General features: G+C 34.3%; 1 protein-coding gene across 2 annotated transcripts in view; it reads left to right on the forward strand.

Annotated features, from left to right (window-relative positions):
• Positions 1 to 18,868, forward strand: part of LOC109048849 (contactin-3-like) — a 77,113-nt gene that overhangs the window by 31,289 nt on the left and 26,956 nt on the right. For both annotated transcript variants that reach the window (XM_042750622.1, XM_042750623.1), the window contains 6 exons: positions 5,754 to 5,846; positions 6,483 to 6,686; positions 8,196 to 8,298; positions 8,805 to 8,989; positions 12,390 to 12,526; positions 12,733 to 12,862. In XM_042750622.1, the coding sequence (XP_042606556.1) occupies positions 5,754 to 5,846; positions 6,483 to 6,686; positions 8,196 to 8,298; positions 8,805 to 8,989; positions 12,390 to 12,526; positions 12,733 to 12,862 (852 nt within the window). The remainder of the gene's footprint in view (positions 1 to 5,753; positions 5,847 to 6,482; positions 6,687 to 8,195; positions 8,299 to 8,804; positions 8,990 to 12,389; positions 12,527 to 12,732; positions 12,863 to 18,868) is intronic.

The following is an 18,868-nucleotide window of genomic DNA, read 5'->3' on the forward strand; positions in this document are numbered from 1 at the left end:
GAAAATACAGTTAAAACAAATGCTTGCATTGTTAAATTATACCTATGACTCAAGCACGCATTTAATTTAATTTAGTCTTTCCATTGAAATGTAGAAAATATAAGTGAGTTTGATTGATCGATTTATTTTATTTTATTATTTTTTTAATGATATAGTTAAACATAAGGCAGCATTTACTATCAGGCCACAGCCTTAAAGTTAGAATTTTTGGCTCCTCATAATAAAACGTTTTGGTACCTCTGATATAGACACTGAAAAATACATTATTAAAGGGATAATTCACCCAAAAATGACAGTTTTGTCATTAATTACTCATAATCATGTCGTTCCAAACTCGTAAGACCTTTGTTCTTCTTCGGAACACAAATTAAGATATTTTTGATGAAATCCGAGAGCTTTCTGATCCTCCTTAGACAGCAAGGGTCTTACCATGTTTAAGGTCCAGAAAGGTACCAAGAACATAGACAAAATAGTCCGTGTGACATCAGCGGTTCAACCCTAATTTTATTAATCTAAGAGAATAATTTTGTTGCGCAAAAAAACTAAAATAGCAACTTTATACAACAATTGTTCTACCTTTCTGGGCCTTGAATGTGGTAGGACCCTATATTATATTAAAAGCATACAGTATGAACAACTTTTTACAAATCTTTTTGGATTCAAAATATTGAGTTATTAATCAGTTGATTTAATTGCATTTGATTAATGGCAGTCATTAAATATGTTACCTTCCATTACATTTAACCAATTTGACTCAAAAGAAACCTATGCATATGTGTGTATATATACTGTATAGCATATATAGTATTATATTAAACAAAAATTCTCACAGTACATTTACCTGCCACTAAGAATTATTTTTTTTTTTTTTGGCCCTTCATAGTAAAACATTTGGGCACCTCTGGTATAGACACTAAAACTAACATTATTAACATATTGAATTGTATATGTGTATGAATGACTTTAAAAATGTACTAATGTTTACAAAAATTCATAAAATATTAAGTCTGTCAGTTGATTTTGTTGCATGTAATTAATGAGAATTAAATATTTTCAATACCATTACATTGATTTAACCAATTGGAAATAAATATTTAGGCCTATATGTAATATTATTTTGAAAAAAAAAATATTGTCACTGTACATTTATCTATTATTTTATTTTGTACATTAATTTAAATTTTTATGCTTATAATGTGCATACATAAATACTTTTACTTTCAGTGCTCTTTCTGTCCGAAAATGCATATTGTATATGTCCATACACATTTCAGCATATATCCAAAAATGTGTGTTTAAATGTTATGAGTTAGTTTTAGATCAGACTGATTATACAAACTGTTAGAAGTTTCCTGTGCATGTAATGCATGTTCTTCTGCATTATTTTAAAGGTGTGTCACTGTGTCCAAAAAGTGTTATTTCTGTGCTACTGCCGTTCCTGAATGCAACCTCAAAAATTATGTTTTCTGGCATCAGATAGCAAACAGCTAATATTCATTAATGAAAGTAATCAACAATGACTTTTCATTTCATTAATTAATCTGGTCTCTGTGCTGTGCATGGACAACCTTCCCAGTCACATCATTTTACAGCAGAATAATTCATTTTAATGGATAGAACATCTGAAAAATAGCAGAGGTCACAGTGTGAGCAGTGCAGGAAAAATGCACAATCCAAGCTGCTCAAAACATGAGGATGTTTCATGTTACATTAAGAGCTCTTTAAAGGGGTCATATAATGCGATTTCAAGTTGTCCTTTCTCTTTGGAGTGTTACAGCTCTTGGTGCATACAGAGGATCTGTAAAGTTGCAAAGACTAAAGTCTCAAACCCAGAGAGATATTCTTTATAAAAGTTAAGACTCATCCAAGCCCTCCTAAAACACCTCATTTAAACACGCCACCACATGTCTACGTCACAGTGTGGGAAGATTTGTATAACACCACCCAAATGTTCACAAAAAGAAAGAAGGTGTAACATCACAGGATATTCCGCCACGATTCCAGTTTGAAGCAAATGTACAGTGGTGTGAAAAAGTGTTCCAGATTTCTTATTTTTTTTGCATGTTTGTCACACTTTAATGTTTCAGATCATCAGACAAATTTAAATATTAGTCAAAGATAACACAAGTAAACACAACATGCAGTTTTTAAATGAAGGTTTTTATTATTAAGGGAAAACAAAATCCAAAACTACATGGCCCTGTGTGAAGAAGTGTTTGCACCCTGTTAAAACTGTGGTTTATCACACCTGAGTTCAATTTCTCTAGGCACACCCAGGCCTGATTACTGCCACACCTGTTTGCAATCAAGAAATCTCTTAAACAGGACCTGCCTGACAAAGTGAAGTAGACCAAAAGATCCTCAAAAGCTAGACATCATGCAGAGATCCAAAGAAATTCAGAAACAAATGAGAAAGTAAATAATTGAGATCTATCAGTCTGGAGAAGGTTATAAAGCCATTTCTAAAGCTTTGGGACTCCAGCGAACCACAGTGAGAGCCATTATTCACAAATGGAGAAAACATGGAACAGTGGAGAACCTTCCCAGGAGTGGCTGGCCGACCAAAATTACCCCAAGAGCACAGCGACAACTCATCCAAGAGGTCACAAAAGACCCCACAACAACATCCAAAGAACTCCAGGCCTCAGTTAAGGTCAGTGTGCATGACTCCACCTTAAGAAAGAGACTGGGAAAAAAATGGTCTGCATGACAGAGTTCCAAGACAAAAACCGCTGCTGAGCAAAAAGAACATAAAGGCTCGTCTCAGTTTTGCCAGAAAACATCTTGATGATCCCCAAGACTTTTGGGAAAATACTCTGTGGACTGACGAGACAAAAGCTGAACTTTTTGGAAGTTGTGTGTCCCAATACGTCTGGCGTAAAAGTAACACTGCATTTCAAAAAAGGACCTCATACCAACAGTAAAATATGGTGGTGGTAGTGTGACGGTCTGGCGCTGTTTTGCTGCTTCAGGACCTGGAAGACTTGCTGTGATAAATGGAACCATGAATTCTGCTTTTTTTACCAAAAAATCCTGAAGGAGAATGTCGGGCCATCTGTTCGTGACCTCAAGCTGAAGCGAACTTGGGTTCTGCAGCAGGACAATGATCCAAAACCCACCAGCAAGTCCACCTCTGAATGGCTGAAGAAAAACAAAATAAAGACTTTGGAGTGGCCTAGTCAAAGTCCTGATCTGAATCCTATTGAGATGATGTGGCATGACCCTTAAAAAGGCTAGGGGTTCATGTTCGAAAAAACCCTCCAATGTGGCTGAATTACAACAATTCTGCATAGATGAGTGGACCAAAATTCCTCCACAGCGCTGTAACCGACTCATTGCAAGTTATCGCTAACGCTTGATTGCAGTTGTTGCTGCTAAGGGTGGCCCAACCAGTTATTAGGTTTAGGGGTGCAAACACTTCTTCACACAGGGCCATGTAGTTTTGGATTTTGTTTTCCCTTAATAATAAAAAACCTTCATTTAAAAACTGCATGTTGTGTTCACTTGTGTTATCTTTTACTAATATTTTAATTTGTTTGATGATCTGAAACATTAAAGTGTGACAAACATGCAAAACAAAAAAAAAGAAATCAGGGGTCAACAATTTTTCACACCACTGTATATTCAAATCCATTCAAAGTGTACTGAAGTGTGCGAGATGTGAATTTAAATAGTTTTTATTTACAGAGGTATATGATGTCACACTTGTCCGTGTGTGAAGACGTTTCGCAGCGCAAATCCGTAAATGAATGTTCCGAAGTGAGGTAACTTCAACGGATTTCCCCTGCTCAGGGAGTAGGGAGCAATGAACACTGTGTAGGGACCATGTCAAAGGAACACAGTTTATGCACAGAGCTCACTTCTAACGAGCTGATTATCTGAATTAGGTGTTGACAAAGAGAAACATGCAAAATATGCAGAGCTGGGGGGGCACAAGGACTGGATTCGGCCAAACACAATGCACTGGATAGTTGGCTTTTCAGAACGATGAGCTTTGTAAAAATCTACGCGTTTCAGAAGGCGGGGCATTGAGGAGAAACTATAATGTACATTATGTGGAAAAAAATAATGTGTTTTTTGAACCTTACCCATAAACACATTTGATTACACCAAATACAAATACAAATATAATGTATATTTTTAGCAACATCATATGACCCCTTTAAGCATATATTTTAATATGGTTTGCCTTGGCAAGTGCTTTGATAGATGTATGTTTTGTTTAATGCATTTTCAGACCAGCAAATAGCATTTATTTGCCATGGTCTTACTATTAAACCATGGTTTTACTATTAAAACAACTGTGGTTATACAAATGGCAATCAATATATACCCCCCCCCCCCCCAAAAAAAAAAGCATGGTTACTACACTTTTACTATAATAAAATCATGGTTAAATTTTGTAAGCATTGTTTTCCCTCCATTGTGGTCTGTGCTACCTGCAGCATGTTTCTGTATTAGGTTGTGTTGTGAGTATTTGCAGCACTTGTTGTGTCAAACTGATGAAGATTTTTTCTTAATTTGCTGGTGCTTTTTCTATTTGCATGTGTTTTCTCAGTCGATTTGACAAATTTCTACAAACTCAGGTCACTGTTCTCTAAACAGTTAACACAGTGATCTAAACACTTTGAACAGATTGAACGTATTCATTCATTTCATACAAATTACAAATAATGCAAATAATTTTCTCAAAACAATGTGCACAAAACTCTCAGATGTTTTCACAATAGTTAATACAACCAACCAATATTTTAAAATATCTGAAAAAAGGTTTTACACAAATCACAAACATTTACAGTATGTACCATTTGTCCAAACAAAACTCTGTAATTTGTCATTCTATCAAATGAACATGGTATATTTTTGATTGGCCCTAAACTGATAACTACTCAGTTAATCATGCACAAGAATGAATATGCAAAATAATAATAATAAAACATAAATAAAAATAAAAACTGGGGCCGGGAGGTAAAGAAAGGTGTGTAAGTCTATAAGGTGGTATAGAAAATATATATCTTTTTTTTTTTCTTATGGGTGATAGCAGGTGTTGGATACCAATTTTTATTTTGTTTAGATATACACAATATATATAAAACCAAACTCCCTGTTGAAGAATTGCAATAAACATGTATTTTCATAAGCACATTTGTGCATCTACACCTGAATGTGTTTTATAATCAATAGAGAACACATCTATAGATTTGATGTTAATATTTAATTTTAATAATTGCATTACTCAAAAAAATTGCAGTGCTTCATTTTGCAGTAAAATTGAACTGTTTGGTCAGGATAATTTTGTGTTTGGATGGCTGTGTTAAATGTTTTGAGAACAAGTACATTGCATTGGAGAAAAGTGTCAAATCGATTTAGAAAAACTGTGAACCATAGTTTTACTATTAACATTGGTTTTACTATTAAAAACAACTGTGGTTATCTTTCAGTCGGTCAGTCTCGATGTCACGTCGGTAATGACCGACGAATTGGGATCTCGCTTAGAGAAACCAATCCACTTCGAGTGTAAACTAAAGGAGCCAATGCACATTGGCACGCGATGATTGCATCCAACTGCTGCTGATCGCAGCGCGAGTTTAACTAGGCAGCACTGATATCAAGGTGCCTGCTGGGACAGCATCTTGATCAAGTCTTGACTAACATTGGGATAAAATAAATAATCTCTAAGGTATTTTCCTTTCATGTTCATGTCTAGCACTGCTGTATCTTCTAACTGTATTTTTTTTTTTCATGCCATTTAGACTTGAATTTAAAAACTCAAACGAGAAGTGCTGTCTCTGTGCGAGAAGGCCAGGGGGTCGTTTTACTTTGTGGTACACCATCATATGCAGGAGGTAAGGCATTTATAGTGTACTTTTTAGGTTTATAGTCTAGTCTAGCATAAATATGCTGTACATGTGTGAAATACCAGAGTTCTGACCTTATCAGTGTGCTCCATGAGATTTCATGTTTTTTGAATGGGAAGAGCTTGCATGCTTTGTCTAAAATCATTTTTAGAGATCATAGGATTCAAACACGGTTGAATGAATTCATTCTTTTATTTATTTATTTTATTTTTTGCACCTTGTGGCCTCTAAAATTGTTAACAAATTTGAATGATTTAATGTCTTTCAAGTAAGTGTGTGAGTTCTTTTCAAGTTCAATTTGATCTTTGAATGTACGCCTGACAACTGTCAAGAGATTTTTTTAGGTTTTTTTTTTAAGTTTTAATATTGTTTGGCTTGACATTCTTTTTAGTGTTTTATAAAGATGTGTTTTTCACCACTTAGGCTTCTAATTACCCTATGATAATTTTAGATACACCTGGGTCAGATTTCATAAGTGCTATTGGAAAAGAAAAATGTTATCAGTGCCCTAATGATTATACGAGAAATTACAAAGAATTTCTCATTTAAGTTCCCAAGAGTGTTTTGCTAGCCTAGTTGATTTGTTTTGAATCATATATGCTTTGTTCCCCATCTCCTTTCCAGATCTCTCATTTGCATGGGTCTTTAATGAGTACCCTTACTTTGTTCAGCAAGACAATCGTCGCTTTGTCTCTCAGGAGACAGGAAACCTTTACATCGCCAAAGTCGAGCCCTCAGATGTGGGTAACTACACGTGCGTGGTGGTAAACCGCATCACTAAAGGCAAAGTCCTCAGCTCCCCGACCCCTCTGGTACTACGAACTGATGGTAAATATCCTTTTTTTTTTTTCTCAGTGGGCAATTTAGTAAACAGAAGCTAAATCATAGCATAGCACTAAAGGGTTTGATTGACCTGTTGATGCAGTTAAGCTTCAGGTTTGTTTGAATTGTGAAAGCACACTTGCTGTAGGAGGTCCCACCAGCTCCATCTCCCACCACGTACATATGAATTAAATAAATAAAGAGCTTTAATGTAGTGTATCCAGTAAAATAATACAATTAAAACTTCATTACGTAACACAACTATGCCCAAGTAATGTTAAAAACTTCAAGTGCTCAAATTGAACAGTTAACATGTTCTTAAACAACATAAGATAATTGATGTGTCTAGCTGGGTTAACAGTAATGTGTGTGTGTGTGTGTGTGTGTGTGTGTGTGTGTGTGTGTGTGTGTGTGTGTGTGTGTGTGTGTGTGTGTGTGTGTATACACACTTTTACAATTTTACCACCATTGGCTAGTATTTTTTTTTTTTTTTTTTTTTTTTACTTGCTATAAGACTGACATACTGTGTGTGTGTGTGTGTGTGTGCATATTAGGTTTCACTAATTTGATTCTTGATTAATAACCCTACCCTCGGAGTACACCATACAATATTACCACATAATTAAGAAGTTACATTCACGTGTGATATGATTTAAAGCATAACAACTAAACTTTAAACTAAATATTAGTCAATCAAGAATTTTTGACTGGTAGTAATATTTGACATTGTTGGGGTAACAATAATACTAATAAAATGATAGTATTACTAATAATAAAATAATGTGCTACAGTCTGATAAGTAACTACTGTAACTATCAAAACCATTGCTAAACTAAGACAAAAACGAAATGTAAAGTATATTTGAGAACAGTATTAAAATCAACAAAAACAGAAATGCAAGTATAATAACATTGGTTGGCACTTGGTTCCAATGGTTTAATAAATGTATTGAATAATGCAGATGTATAGTTGATTTATATCTCTTTCTTTGTATTTAGACTTTAAATGTAACACTAATTTATTTTTTTTACATTTGAAAGTAACACCGAAAACACTTTCTCTGGTGTCGACTTGACAGTGTGTTAACCATGCAAACACTCTTTAACATAACAAGAGTGTAAATTAGTTTTAGGCAGAATTTTTTTTTTTTTTTTTTTAATAGAAGTCAGAGCTTCGTAGACAACACTGCATACTCTCAAGAAACTCTTTCACAGTCCTAAATATACCTTGCCATAAAGTAAACACAAACAATGGCTGGATAAAATATTTACCAACACTGTAAAAACTGCAGCAAACACCACACCTCTCCACGTTGTGTCAGACTCCAGATGATGGTATGAATAATTTGTTGCCTTTAAGCCACTTGTTGTTAGGGGAAAAAAAGTTGTTCACCTACTAACACTCTTTAGTCTATCTATCGTATAATGCATTTTCAACTATTGTACATAATCGGTGAATGAATTATGAATGAAAATTAAGGTTTATATATATATATATATTTTTTTTACTTTATAGGCATAATGGGTGAATATGAGCCGAAAATAGAGGTCCATTTCTCTGACATGGTTCCAGCTGCAAAGGGATCAGTTGTGACACTGGAGTGTTTTGCTTTGGGGAAGTAAGTGTGATTCCTCACCCTTTTGTAGTTACTGATTTCGCTTCCTTCCTTTACGGCTAGCCTGACTCTTAATGGTACTCTGTCACTGAGCTAAATGTGTTTTTCAACTTGGCCCTTTTCCACCACTTCTCACCACCTTTTTAACATGCTTGTCAAAATCTGTTTGGGAAATACTGTATAACAGTCTATTTTTTGCCTTGAGGCAATTTTTCTCTCAGTTGATCCCATTAGTGGATGAGCCATATACGTATTCCTTGCAAAAAGAAATGAGATGGTGTCTTATGAGGAAATGTAACTCATTTAGTATGTTAGAGCTGAGATATGAGGAGGAGCGACAGTAATCTACAATATAATGATATTATACAAAATTTCTGTTCTTTATCTTCATCTTTTCAGTTTCTCTCTCTCTCGGTGTGTATTCTTTCCTATTTTTTTTCCTCTCTCTATGTAGCTTTTTCATTTTTCTCTTTTGCAAGATTACTCACTGTAGTTTTTCATATATTCAGCCCAGTTCCAGAGATAACGTGGAGGAGAGCGAATGGAGTGCCGTTTCCCAGCAAGGTGAAGATGAAGAACTCAAACGTCGTTCTGGAGATTCCCAGTTTCCAGCAGGAGGACGCCGGAGGCTATGAATGTGTGGCTGAGAACAAGATGGGAAAGAACACAGTGCAAGGACGACTGTCTTTCCATGGTATGATTATTTCACTCCTAGTACCTTTATATTCAGTGCACATGGTATGATTAATTTTAGCCTTAAAAATAACCCAGATTTTGCAAAATGTCACAGCAGTTTCTTGCAATAAATCAGTGTATTCAGAGTTTTATAAAGAAATCCATGCAAACCAAGTTGTTTTCCACTGCATTGTGATTTACCTAATCACATAAATGGTTTAATCTTCCTTTGACATTGTAGAAATACTACTGTAAAAATTGCTCTGAAAGTGTGGTAATGAGTTTCCAGGAACATTCCGTAACTGAAGAACTTGCACATTGTGTAACTGGCGCTGTATGTAGATACACATGATTGTTTTATTAATTGTTTGATTTTATTTTGTTCGCATTTGTGTCATTATTTCAAAGTACTGTTACACAATGACTGGATATCAGTAGGATTTGCAAAAGCTGGTCATCTTTGCCATATCGTTTTCCCTGTCATTGAAATTACTGCTTGCTAATAATTTAAAACGCACTTAATGGATATTATTGTTTTCATAATGATTTAAATTCTTGCCAGCGTTTACCATGAGGAACACTGCTAGTTCAGTCACTTCTCAATTGCAGTGAATTGCTTTCTGATTACTTTCTGCCCTGTCGTATAGTTTCTATAACCGCATGGTAAAGACCAAAATAAACCGAGCTCACATAATGGATTTGGCAGCGTGATGTTGCATCGTGCCAAGACTCAGCAGTGCTAAATGCTAATTTGAGACACTTTCGTTGATCCAGAAAGGTGTCAAATGGCAGAAGTTAGTTTTATAGAGCCAAATCATTTATAGATAGATATAGATGGATATAATCATTTTCACCTCTGGTGTGTTATTCATTATCATTGTATTTTAGTTAATATTGCTGCTCATCATTAGCAATTCAGACACTGCAATTAGGTCAGCTCTTATCTTTGCCATTTCTCTATCCAATGTATTCAATATTTTTGCCTAAGTTTTATAAGATAAAGCTTCTGTTCCAAATCTGACACCAAAGTCTGGCTCAAAGGGATATCACTTAAATATGGACAAATTGCAGGTCTATCTGGGTTTTAAGCACTTGTGAGCCCATTTTTGGAGGCGAGACATGACTCAAAGGACTATTAGGCACTAGAAGCAAGCATGTGAGAATCATTACCTCCTTGGCTCTGTCATTTTCCATCGACACAATAACATGAAGAACAGGCCTCAACCTAATGATGTGGAGATCACTAACTCTGTGCAGAATTACCAGCCATAGTGTGCTTAAAAATGATTGAATTGCAAGATAAAAATAGCACGTTTCTCATGATAATTGATAGCAGAACAGCTACTCTGTATCTTTCACATGAGTTGTTATTAATTTAAATAAATGGATATACATGCAAATGGATATACAATACATATACCTGTATAATACAAATAAGAAAACTACTTGCAAGGAAATCTTTAATACAAACAAAACTGTAGCGCAAATCAGCACAGCGCTATTGCATTAGACAGCTGGGATTTTAAAGGTGCTTCTTCCACTCACATTTGTGTACCCACCACTTCTAAGTTCCCAGATGAAATGCTGTTATTGTGAATGCGAGTTCATTCGTTCGTTCCCAAGGTTTGTGTATGACTTATTGAGAAGGTTAGAGAGGCAGGTGCAACTCCAACCTTCTTCTGAAAAGACCCGGCCTCCACAAACGATAAAAAAACATGAAAGCTTTTCTTCCCTGCGCTGTTAGAGTGCAAGCGTCCTTGCATAATGCAGTATGCCAGAGTGTAGAAAAGAAGAACTGATAGCAGTTGCGAGGTTGGTCAGCTCTTGTGTTTCATAGATGTTTGGGTTTAATTAATTCCTGGTGAAACCAGAGCTGATCAGTTTTCTTGATGAGTCAATCAGTATGTGACTCCGATCGATCAGTTAAGTGCTTAGTTGCCACTAAACCTGCAAGCGGCGTTAGCCGGAATGTTGATTGATGATTCATCTATAGGCATACTTACACAGATCTTATGTGATTGGTGGAAATCAACAACGCAGAACATGAGGAGAGTGCCACATTATAGAACCGTGCTTGACGGTTCAATCATGAATCTAGACAGGATCGGGGACATGAATGGAAACCTGTCACCTTTTCAATCGGCAGGAAGACTGATAGATCAAGTGCTTATTGAAATTTTGTGCATCCAATTAATCGGATAAAAGAGTGGCCATGTTTTAGCAAAGCCAAACCCTAAAATCATTATACAGTTGCTGTTTTTTTTGTTTTTTTTTAACTTCTAGCATGTTACTAGAGCACAAGCCCAAGTCTCTCTGATTTTCTAGTCCCTGCTGTATATATGGCCCTCAACTGTAAGTCTTTATCGTAAGAAAATAATTAATTTAGAAATACAATAAGTATAGGAATAACTAAGCAGTAATCAATGTTAACAGTGCTTCCCTTAACAATTATGTTTTCATTAAGATTGGAAGACATGGTACTATATTAATGCATTTAACAGAGGCTTTTATCCAAAGCGAGTTACAAAAGAGGAACAAAGCAATTTGTCAAAGAGCCAACAATAATTGCAATACACAATGCTGTGTTTATTAAACAACAAGGAGGCAAGATTCAAAAGAGGAGAAATGCAGAGAAGAAATTATTTTAAAATAACAATTTAATAGTTAAAGCAGTTGTAGAATAGATTTTTTTCTTGTTTTCTTTTTCATAGCTATTATTAACTAGTGTGTAGAATTTAAAAATATCCTGTGTCAACCTATCAGTCAAGAATGTGATGATTGCACACTACAGTTTTTATTTTTACTTTATTCAGCAAGCGCACATTAATCCGATGAAAGTGACAGCCATTTATAATTTCACACATTATTTCTAATAATATTATAATATTATATATTTCTAATGTTGTTCTTTCTATCTTTTTATTCATCAAAAAATAAATCCTGAAAAAAGTCACAGTTTCTACAAAAACATGAAACAGTCCAACTGTTTTCAACATTGATAATAAAAAATTATGCTTGAGCAGCAAATCAGTATATTAGAATGATTTCTGAGGGATCATGTGACACTGAAGACTGGAGTAATGATGCTGAAAATTCAGCTTTGCATCACAGGAATAAATTACATTTTAAAATATATTCAAACCGAACATAGTTATTTTAAATTGTAATAATATTTCAATATATTACTGTTTTTACTGTATTTATGATCAAATAAATGCAGCCTTGATAAGCATAAAATGTGAAAAATACTGAGATGAGAAACTGTGGCTGTTCTGTTGACAACATGATCACAACTGAGAACAAAGACCATAAAAAATATCTTCACAAAGACCAGAAAAACATCTTTGGGATTCAAAAACTTTACATAAAGAATGACTAATGAATTAATTGATAAAAATGATTGACTTTTGTCTCTTCAGCAAAGCCTCAGTGGGTTCAGACGATGCGAGACAATGCTTTGTCAATCGAAGAGAGATTGTTCTGGGAGTGTAAAGCTAATGGGAAGCCCAAGCCCTCATACAGCTGGCTGAAGAATGGAGAACTTCTGGCAGCCGAGGTAAAATTCAAGCAATGGTGTAGTCGTAAAAAGACTGGGATGGCAGTGCAAAGATGCCTGGGTCAAACCTCAGCAGGGGAGCTGTGTTAAATGTATATGACAAAGTTTTTTTTGATTATATAATGCCTATAACTCTGCCGCTGTTTTTTGAGTTGAATGCACAGTTATTTTAAAATTCTTTTCATTGCTGTTCCTCTGTTTCACAGGACAGGATCCAGATAGAGAACGGAGCCCTGACAATCAGCTCCGTAAACCTCTCAGATGCTGGCATGTATCAGTGTGTCGCTGAAAACAAACACGGAATCATTTATTTTAGCGCTGAATTGGTGGTGTTAGGTAAGAGAACCTCCTGTACCCTTCTCATTTTCACTTATCGTGTGCCTTCGTTCACTCTGCAGCACAATTCCAGCAAACACAAAACATTTCTACAACATTTCATTACACTGCTTTTAGGTTGCAGTTTTGCATGTGTAGTATAACATTTAAAAACTTTCTAGAAACTAAAATCACTAATTGATGTAAATAAAAATAAATGTGAAGCTGTTTTTTGTTGTTGTTGTTGTTGTTGTTGTTGTTTGACTACCATTCAGTTGCCTGCAATAAATTTGATTTAAATAAATATGATAAATAAATGATTTTTTTTTCATAATGGTGTATCAACAATGAAAGAGACTGTTTGAATGGCTGAAAAAAAACATTACTTTTATTATACATTTTACATTTTTTGTTTACAAAATATAATAATGATAATGATGACATAAATAAGGAAGACGTTTGAGGTCAATCAAAGCACGGACTTCCAGATTTATGAACAGTTTTTATCCTAAGGCCATCCACACTCTCAATCAACATACATAATGTCTCATTTGTCATAATTTATTACAAGTATCATTCTATTTATGTATGTATGTATTTTATTTATTTATTTATTTGAACAATATACACCAAGCATTAGTGTAATTCTATTTATTGTTTGTGTTTTTATTTATGTTAGTATGCCTGGTATGTTGTGTTAGGAGAGTATACAAAATATTGTTGTATTTTAAATGCAATGAAAATGAAGGCAATTCAGTTAAATTCAATAATATTTAAAAAAAAAAATGATACCAGCTTCTACAAAAGTAATGTAAATACATAGCATTATAATAATGTTTGTGTTGGTTTCCTATGAGTAGATGTGATGCTATATGATTTTTTTTTTTTTTTTTTAATGGGTAATAGGTAAAAGAGTTGTGGAAATATCAATAAATATTAAAATAAATACTAGAGTAGAGTGAATTAAGACCGGCAGATGTAATGCATCTACTGTGTATATATTATTCTAAATATTTTGATTATTTATTTTAATGTAGGTAAAGCAGTTAGAGAAATATTAAAAATATTACCATTTGGAAAAATATTGATATAACCATTTTTATTTTATTTATATTTCATCATGAAACTCCCAGTATTTTTTTTTTTCATACTATTGTTGTTTATCATACTATTGTAATAGAGACACACACATTTGTGGGAAAATGAATGTAAACACACATCAACACTTAATTTGCAAGCTTTTAACAAGTAACTTTGAGAACTCTTATAATAGCATTTAGGTGTCTGTTACCATTTTAAGACTAGAGTAGACAGAGTACCTAAGATTAGAGCAGCTTTTTTACATACTTTTACAGTGTGCTTGAGGTGTTTTTTTTTTTTTTTTTTTTGTTTTTTTCTTAAATAAAAATGATGGTGAGTAGACTTTGAGTCAGTACTTTTAAATGTAGCTCTGAGTCACTGGTTTAATTGGCACTACAAAGAAGTGACTAGTGCAGTTTTCAAAAAAAAAAAAAAGTTTCAAACTGCATTGTGACTGATTATGAATATCAGAACACAGCTCTCATCCACTGGTGTGCACTGAGGTTTTCACAGGCAAATAAACTCTTGAAATGGGCTCACACACCAAGGAGCTGCCCTCTTTTCAACATTTCCCATAAGAACATCGATTTTGCAATATTTAGAGTGGGGTGGCGTGGCACTGTGACTTTCAGTAATGTTAATCCACTATTGATTGGCTGGTGGGAGATGAGGAACTGTGGCCGCTCTGTTGACAACATGACAAAGCCACAACTGAGGGGTTCACTGGTGGAAAAGCCTTAGAGTAGACAGTGACAAAGACCAGAGAAAGATCTTTGTCATCGGCTCATACAGAGATGGAGAGAGAGAGAGAAATGGTGGAAAGTGGGTTGAGGTCATTAAGGACACCTCTGCTTTCTGACTGCAGCCAATTCCTTCACTGGTCTTGTCTAATGATGTTTATGTAGGAGCCAGAAACCCTCCATGGGCTAATTAGGTAATAGAGATGCTATTTAACAATGCTTTAGGCCACAGCGTGTTCGCTATGACGGTGCATAAGCAGCTTTCCCATTCGCAGCATTGGATAAATGCTGCTTCTCGGCAGAGGAGACACATTAGACCCAATTAGTGCTGGTCTTTTGGCATTGCGTCATCGCTATCGGAAAATGTCTTTCATATAAGGGCTACTTTTAAAAGCTGGACAACTTGTATAAACACTGGTGTCATCTGACTGTGTAATATCAGTCATCCTTAAACATGTTTAGGGTTTTATACTATACATTTTTAAAGGGGTAGCTTATTCAAAAATGACTCATGTTGTCGTTGTTGTTGTTGTTTTTTTTAGAGAGAAAAAATAAACTTTTTATAGAAGGACAGAAAAAAATAAAATACAATAATTCTGAACGTTTGGGGTCAGTAAGAGTTGTTTTTTAAGAAATAACTGCTTATACTTAACAAGGCTGAATTTATTTGACCAAACCAGTGTTATTTCAGTATGATTGAGGTACTATTTTAGGTTTTATTAATATTTTGACTTGGCTTTTATTTTTGTATTTTCTGCTTTTGTGTTAATTTTAGTATTTTTTTTTTGTTGTTGTTTTTAAGTATGTCTGTAGTTTTTTAGTCATATAAAATTTCAGTTTCAGTTAATTATTTGAGTTATATAATTATTTAGTAGAAGTTAAGCTAAATGAAAATGAGATGTTGCCTTGGACATTAGCTGTAATTAAATAAGTCTCTTTTTTCTTCATTTCATTATTTCAGTCAACACTTATTTTATTTCAAGTAATGAAAACGTTTTTAATGGGTTTAGTTTAAGTTAATTGAATTGATCCTGGATCAGTATTACAGTAAAACAGATTTGTTTTCTGTGTTAGATTTAAAATGTATTAAAATTAGATTTAAAATTTGTCGCTCATCTAATATTTCTTATTATTATGAATGTGGAAAAGAGTTAATATTTATTAATTTGTTAAACTGCTTTATATATGTATATATATTTTTTTTTTTGTTCATTTCCTGTTGATCATGTCATCGTCATCTGATACACCAAATGTCAGTTATTTGGTTAAACATTCATTGAATGCCACTTTAAGAAGACACATTAATGCAAAATACACTAGCTTTCTCTTATTTTTCTGTTCTACTTATTTTCTTTCTGTGTGTGTGTGTGTGTGTGTGTGTGTAGGCCTATATATATATATATATATATATATATATATATATGCCTCCGTTACAAAGACAGTGGTGAGAGTGACTAGTAAGCACAGCTAGTTTTTTTTGTAGAGGAGTCTTGGTTGATGAGATGTATGGTTTTTAATAGTCTTTTATTCAACTGGAAAAACACAATGCAAAAAAAAATGTAGGAGCATTTTGAAATCAACTTGTGCTTTATGAAATTAAAATTTCTATTCTATATCTATATAATATATCTATTATATGCAGCAATAAACAACATGTAAACTAGAGCTGCACGATTCTGGATAAATTGAGAATAATGTTTTTTATATATAAATTGGAGATCACGATTATCTCACAATTCTGAAGAAAAAAGATTAGAAAACTAAACAAAATAACAATTTACTAGTGGTTTTGACAAAATGTTAATTGCTTAAGTCTTTAAAAAATATATTAATTTGAACAAAATGTAAAAAATAAATAAAGGAGTCAGTGTCTCAATTCATAGAGACCTGTTTCACTATTTGGAATCTCCTGAATGAATGATTCAATGACAAATACTTTTTTTTAAACGGGCAGTTTTTTAAACGAGGCTTTTGGTTCGCTACACATTACAAACCAAATGATTGGTTGGACTAATCCTATTACATCTGGAAAATAAAAGAGCTTAAAGTGTGTGAAATATAATGTTCTCAGTACCACTGCAGTCAACAAAGCACTTCAAACAACGTAACTGATGCAGCGGACGGGCACGCACTGTGAAAGGCCCCGCGATAACCTCCACTTACTGGGTTGCATCGAAACACGATGATCTTGTATCGACGATAGCCAGAGATAATGTCAAAAATCTATTATTGGCAATATTAGGAGTATTTGGCGTTTCCAATTAATACTGTCTGTTACATTCTTATTTTTATTAGGGCTACCCTTACGAAAATTAACCATGGTTTTACTACAAATAAAACCAAAAAACCTTGGTTACTATATAGTTAAACCATGGTAACCACAAATTAACCATGGTTTTGCTTCACTAACCATATTTTAACTATGGTATTTGTAGTAAAACTGTGGTTATACAAATGGTCATCAATGCCAAAAAAACATGGTTACTACACTGCACATACAATAAAACCATGGTTAATTTTCGTAAGGGTATTATTATTATGAAGTTACATTTATTATTAAATTAAACTTACAGTTAATTTGCCCCACAATATTACCACATAACTGAGGCACTGTGAGGATAACAAAAGATTAGGCTATTTACTCCTCAAATAATTTTTTTTTTTTTTAAGGTCTTTTAAAACAGGTCTATTATACAATGAATTATAGGCCCGTAATTAAAATATTAACTTTGTCCAATAAAAATCTTTAGTCTATTTCAAGCACCAGTTTTTAGAAACAACCTGTTTAACATGAAATACTTTTTTTTTTTCACTATGTATGGGCCACAAGAGAAATATTAAAGGATTAGTTCACTTTCAAATTAAAATTTCCTGATACTTTACTTACCCCCATGTCATCCAAGATGTTAACGTCTTTAGTCAAAAAGAAATAAAGGTTTTTGATGAAAACATTCCATGATTATTCTCCTTATAGTGGACTTCAACAGCTACCAAATGGTTGAAGGTCAAAATTACAGTTTCAGTGCAGCTTCAAAGGCTCTACACGATACCAGATGAGGAATAAGGGTCTTATATAGCGAAACGATCGGTCATATTCTAGAAAAAATAAATAAAAAAGTATATGCTTTATAACTAAAATGCACACTTTGCACTGCTCTGTGATGCTCATCCACGATTTCACGTAATACGTAATCACGTTGAAAAGGTCACGCTTGAAGTAGGCGGAAGTTAGGTTTCAAAAGATTTAAACATCCAGGATACACACACAACATGACCATTTTAAACTATAAACTGACACAAAGACATTTGAATATGTGTCTCTGAACATACAGTACACCTCCTTCTCCACATTTGTAAACACTGACTGAGTCAGTACTTCTGCCTACGTCAAGCGTGCCCTTTTAAATGTGACTACGTATTATGTGAAGTCGTGGACACACATCGCAGACAAGTGCAAGGAGAGCATTTCTGTTCATAAAGCATATATTTTTTTTTCTTTTTTATTTACAAAATGACGATCGTTTTGCTAGATTAGACTCTTATTATTTGACTAGTATTGTGTAAAGCCTTTGAAGCTGCACTGAAACTGTCATTTTGACCTTCAATCGTTTGGTAGCCATTGAAGTCCACTATAAGGAGTATAATCCTGGAATGTTTTCATCAAAACATTTAATTTCTTTTCAACTGAAGAAACAAAGACTTAAACATCTTGGATGACATGGGGTTGAGTAAATTATAAGGAAATTTCAATTTGAAAGTGAACTAATCCTTTAAGGGAATAAATTAAAACGGTTCCTTTTCAGTCAGTCACTCTCAATGTCACGTCAGTGACCGACGAATTGGGATATCACTTCGATAGACCAATCTACTTCAAGTGTAAACTAAACGAGCCAACGCACATTGCCATGCAGTTACTGCATCCAGCTGCCGCTGATCACAGCGTGAGTGTAATAAGGCAGCAGGTGCAATGCATAACAGATTTTCGCTTTGGAGCCGAGCGACAACATCGTTCTGCTCCATCCAAGTGTCTTCAGTGAACTACGAGTACAACGCGCTCATGGAAGATTTTGGTGTTGGCAGTATGGGCGCTTCAGCGGTGGTCGTTCTTGTGTCGAGTGGGTTGTGCACTTCAGGCTGCACTACCCCCAGTTGTGCTGCAAGCGGCCATTCCCCTGTGCACCTCAGCACATAAAAGAGCAATAAACGA

Source organism: Cyprinus carpio, chromosome B23 (assembly GCF_018340385.1).
Source record: "Cyprinus carpio isolate SPL01 chromosome B23, ASM1834038v1, whole genome shotgun sequence".
Taxonomy (NCBI): domain Eukaryota; kingdom Metazoa; phylum Chordata; class Actinopteri; order Cypriniformes; family Cyprinidae; genus Cyprinus; species Cyprinus carpio.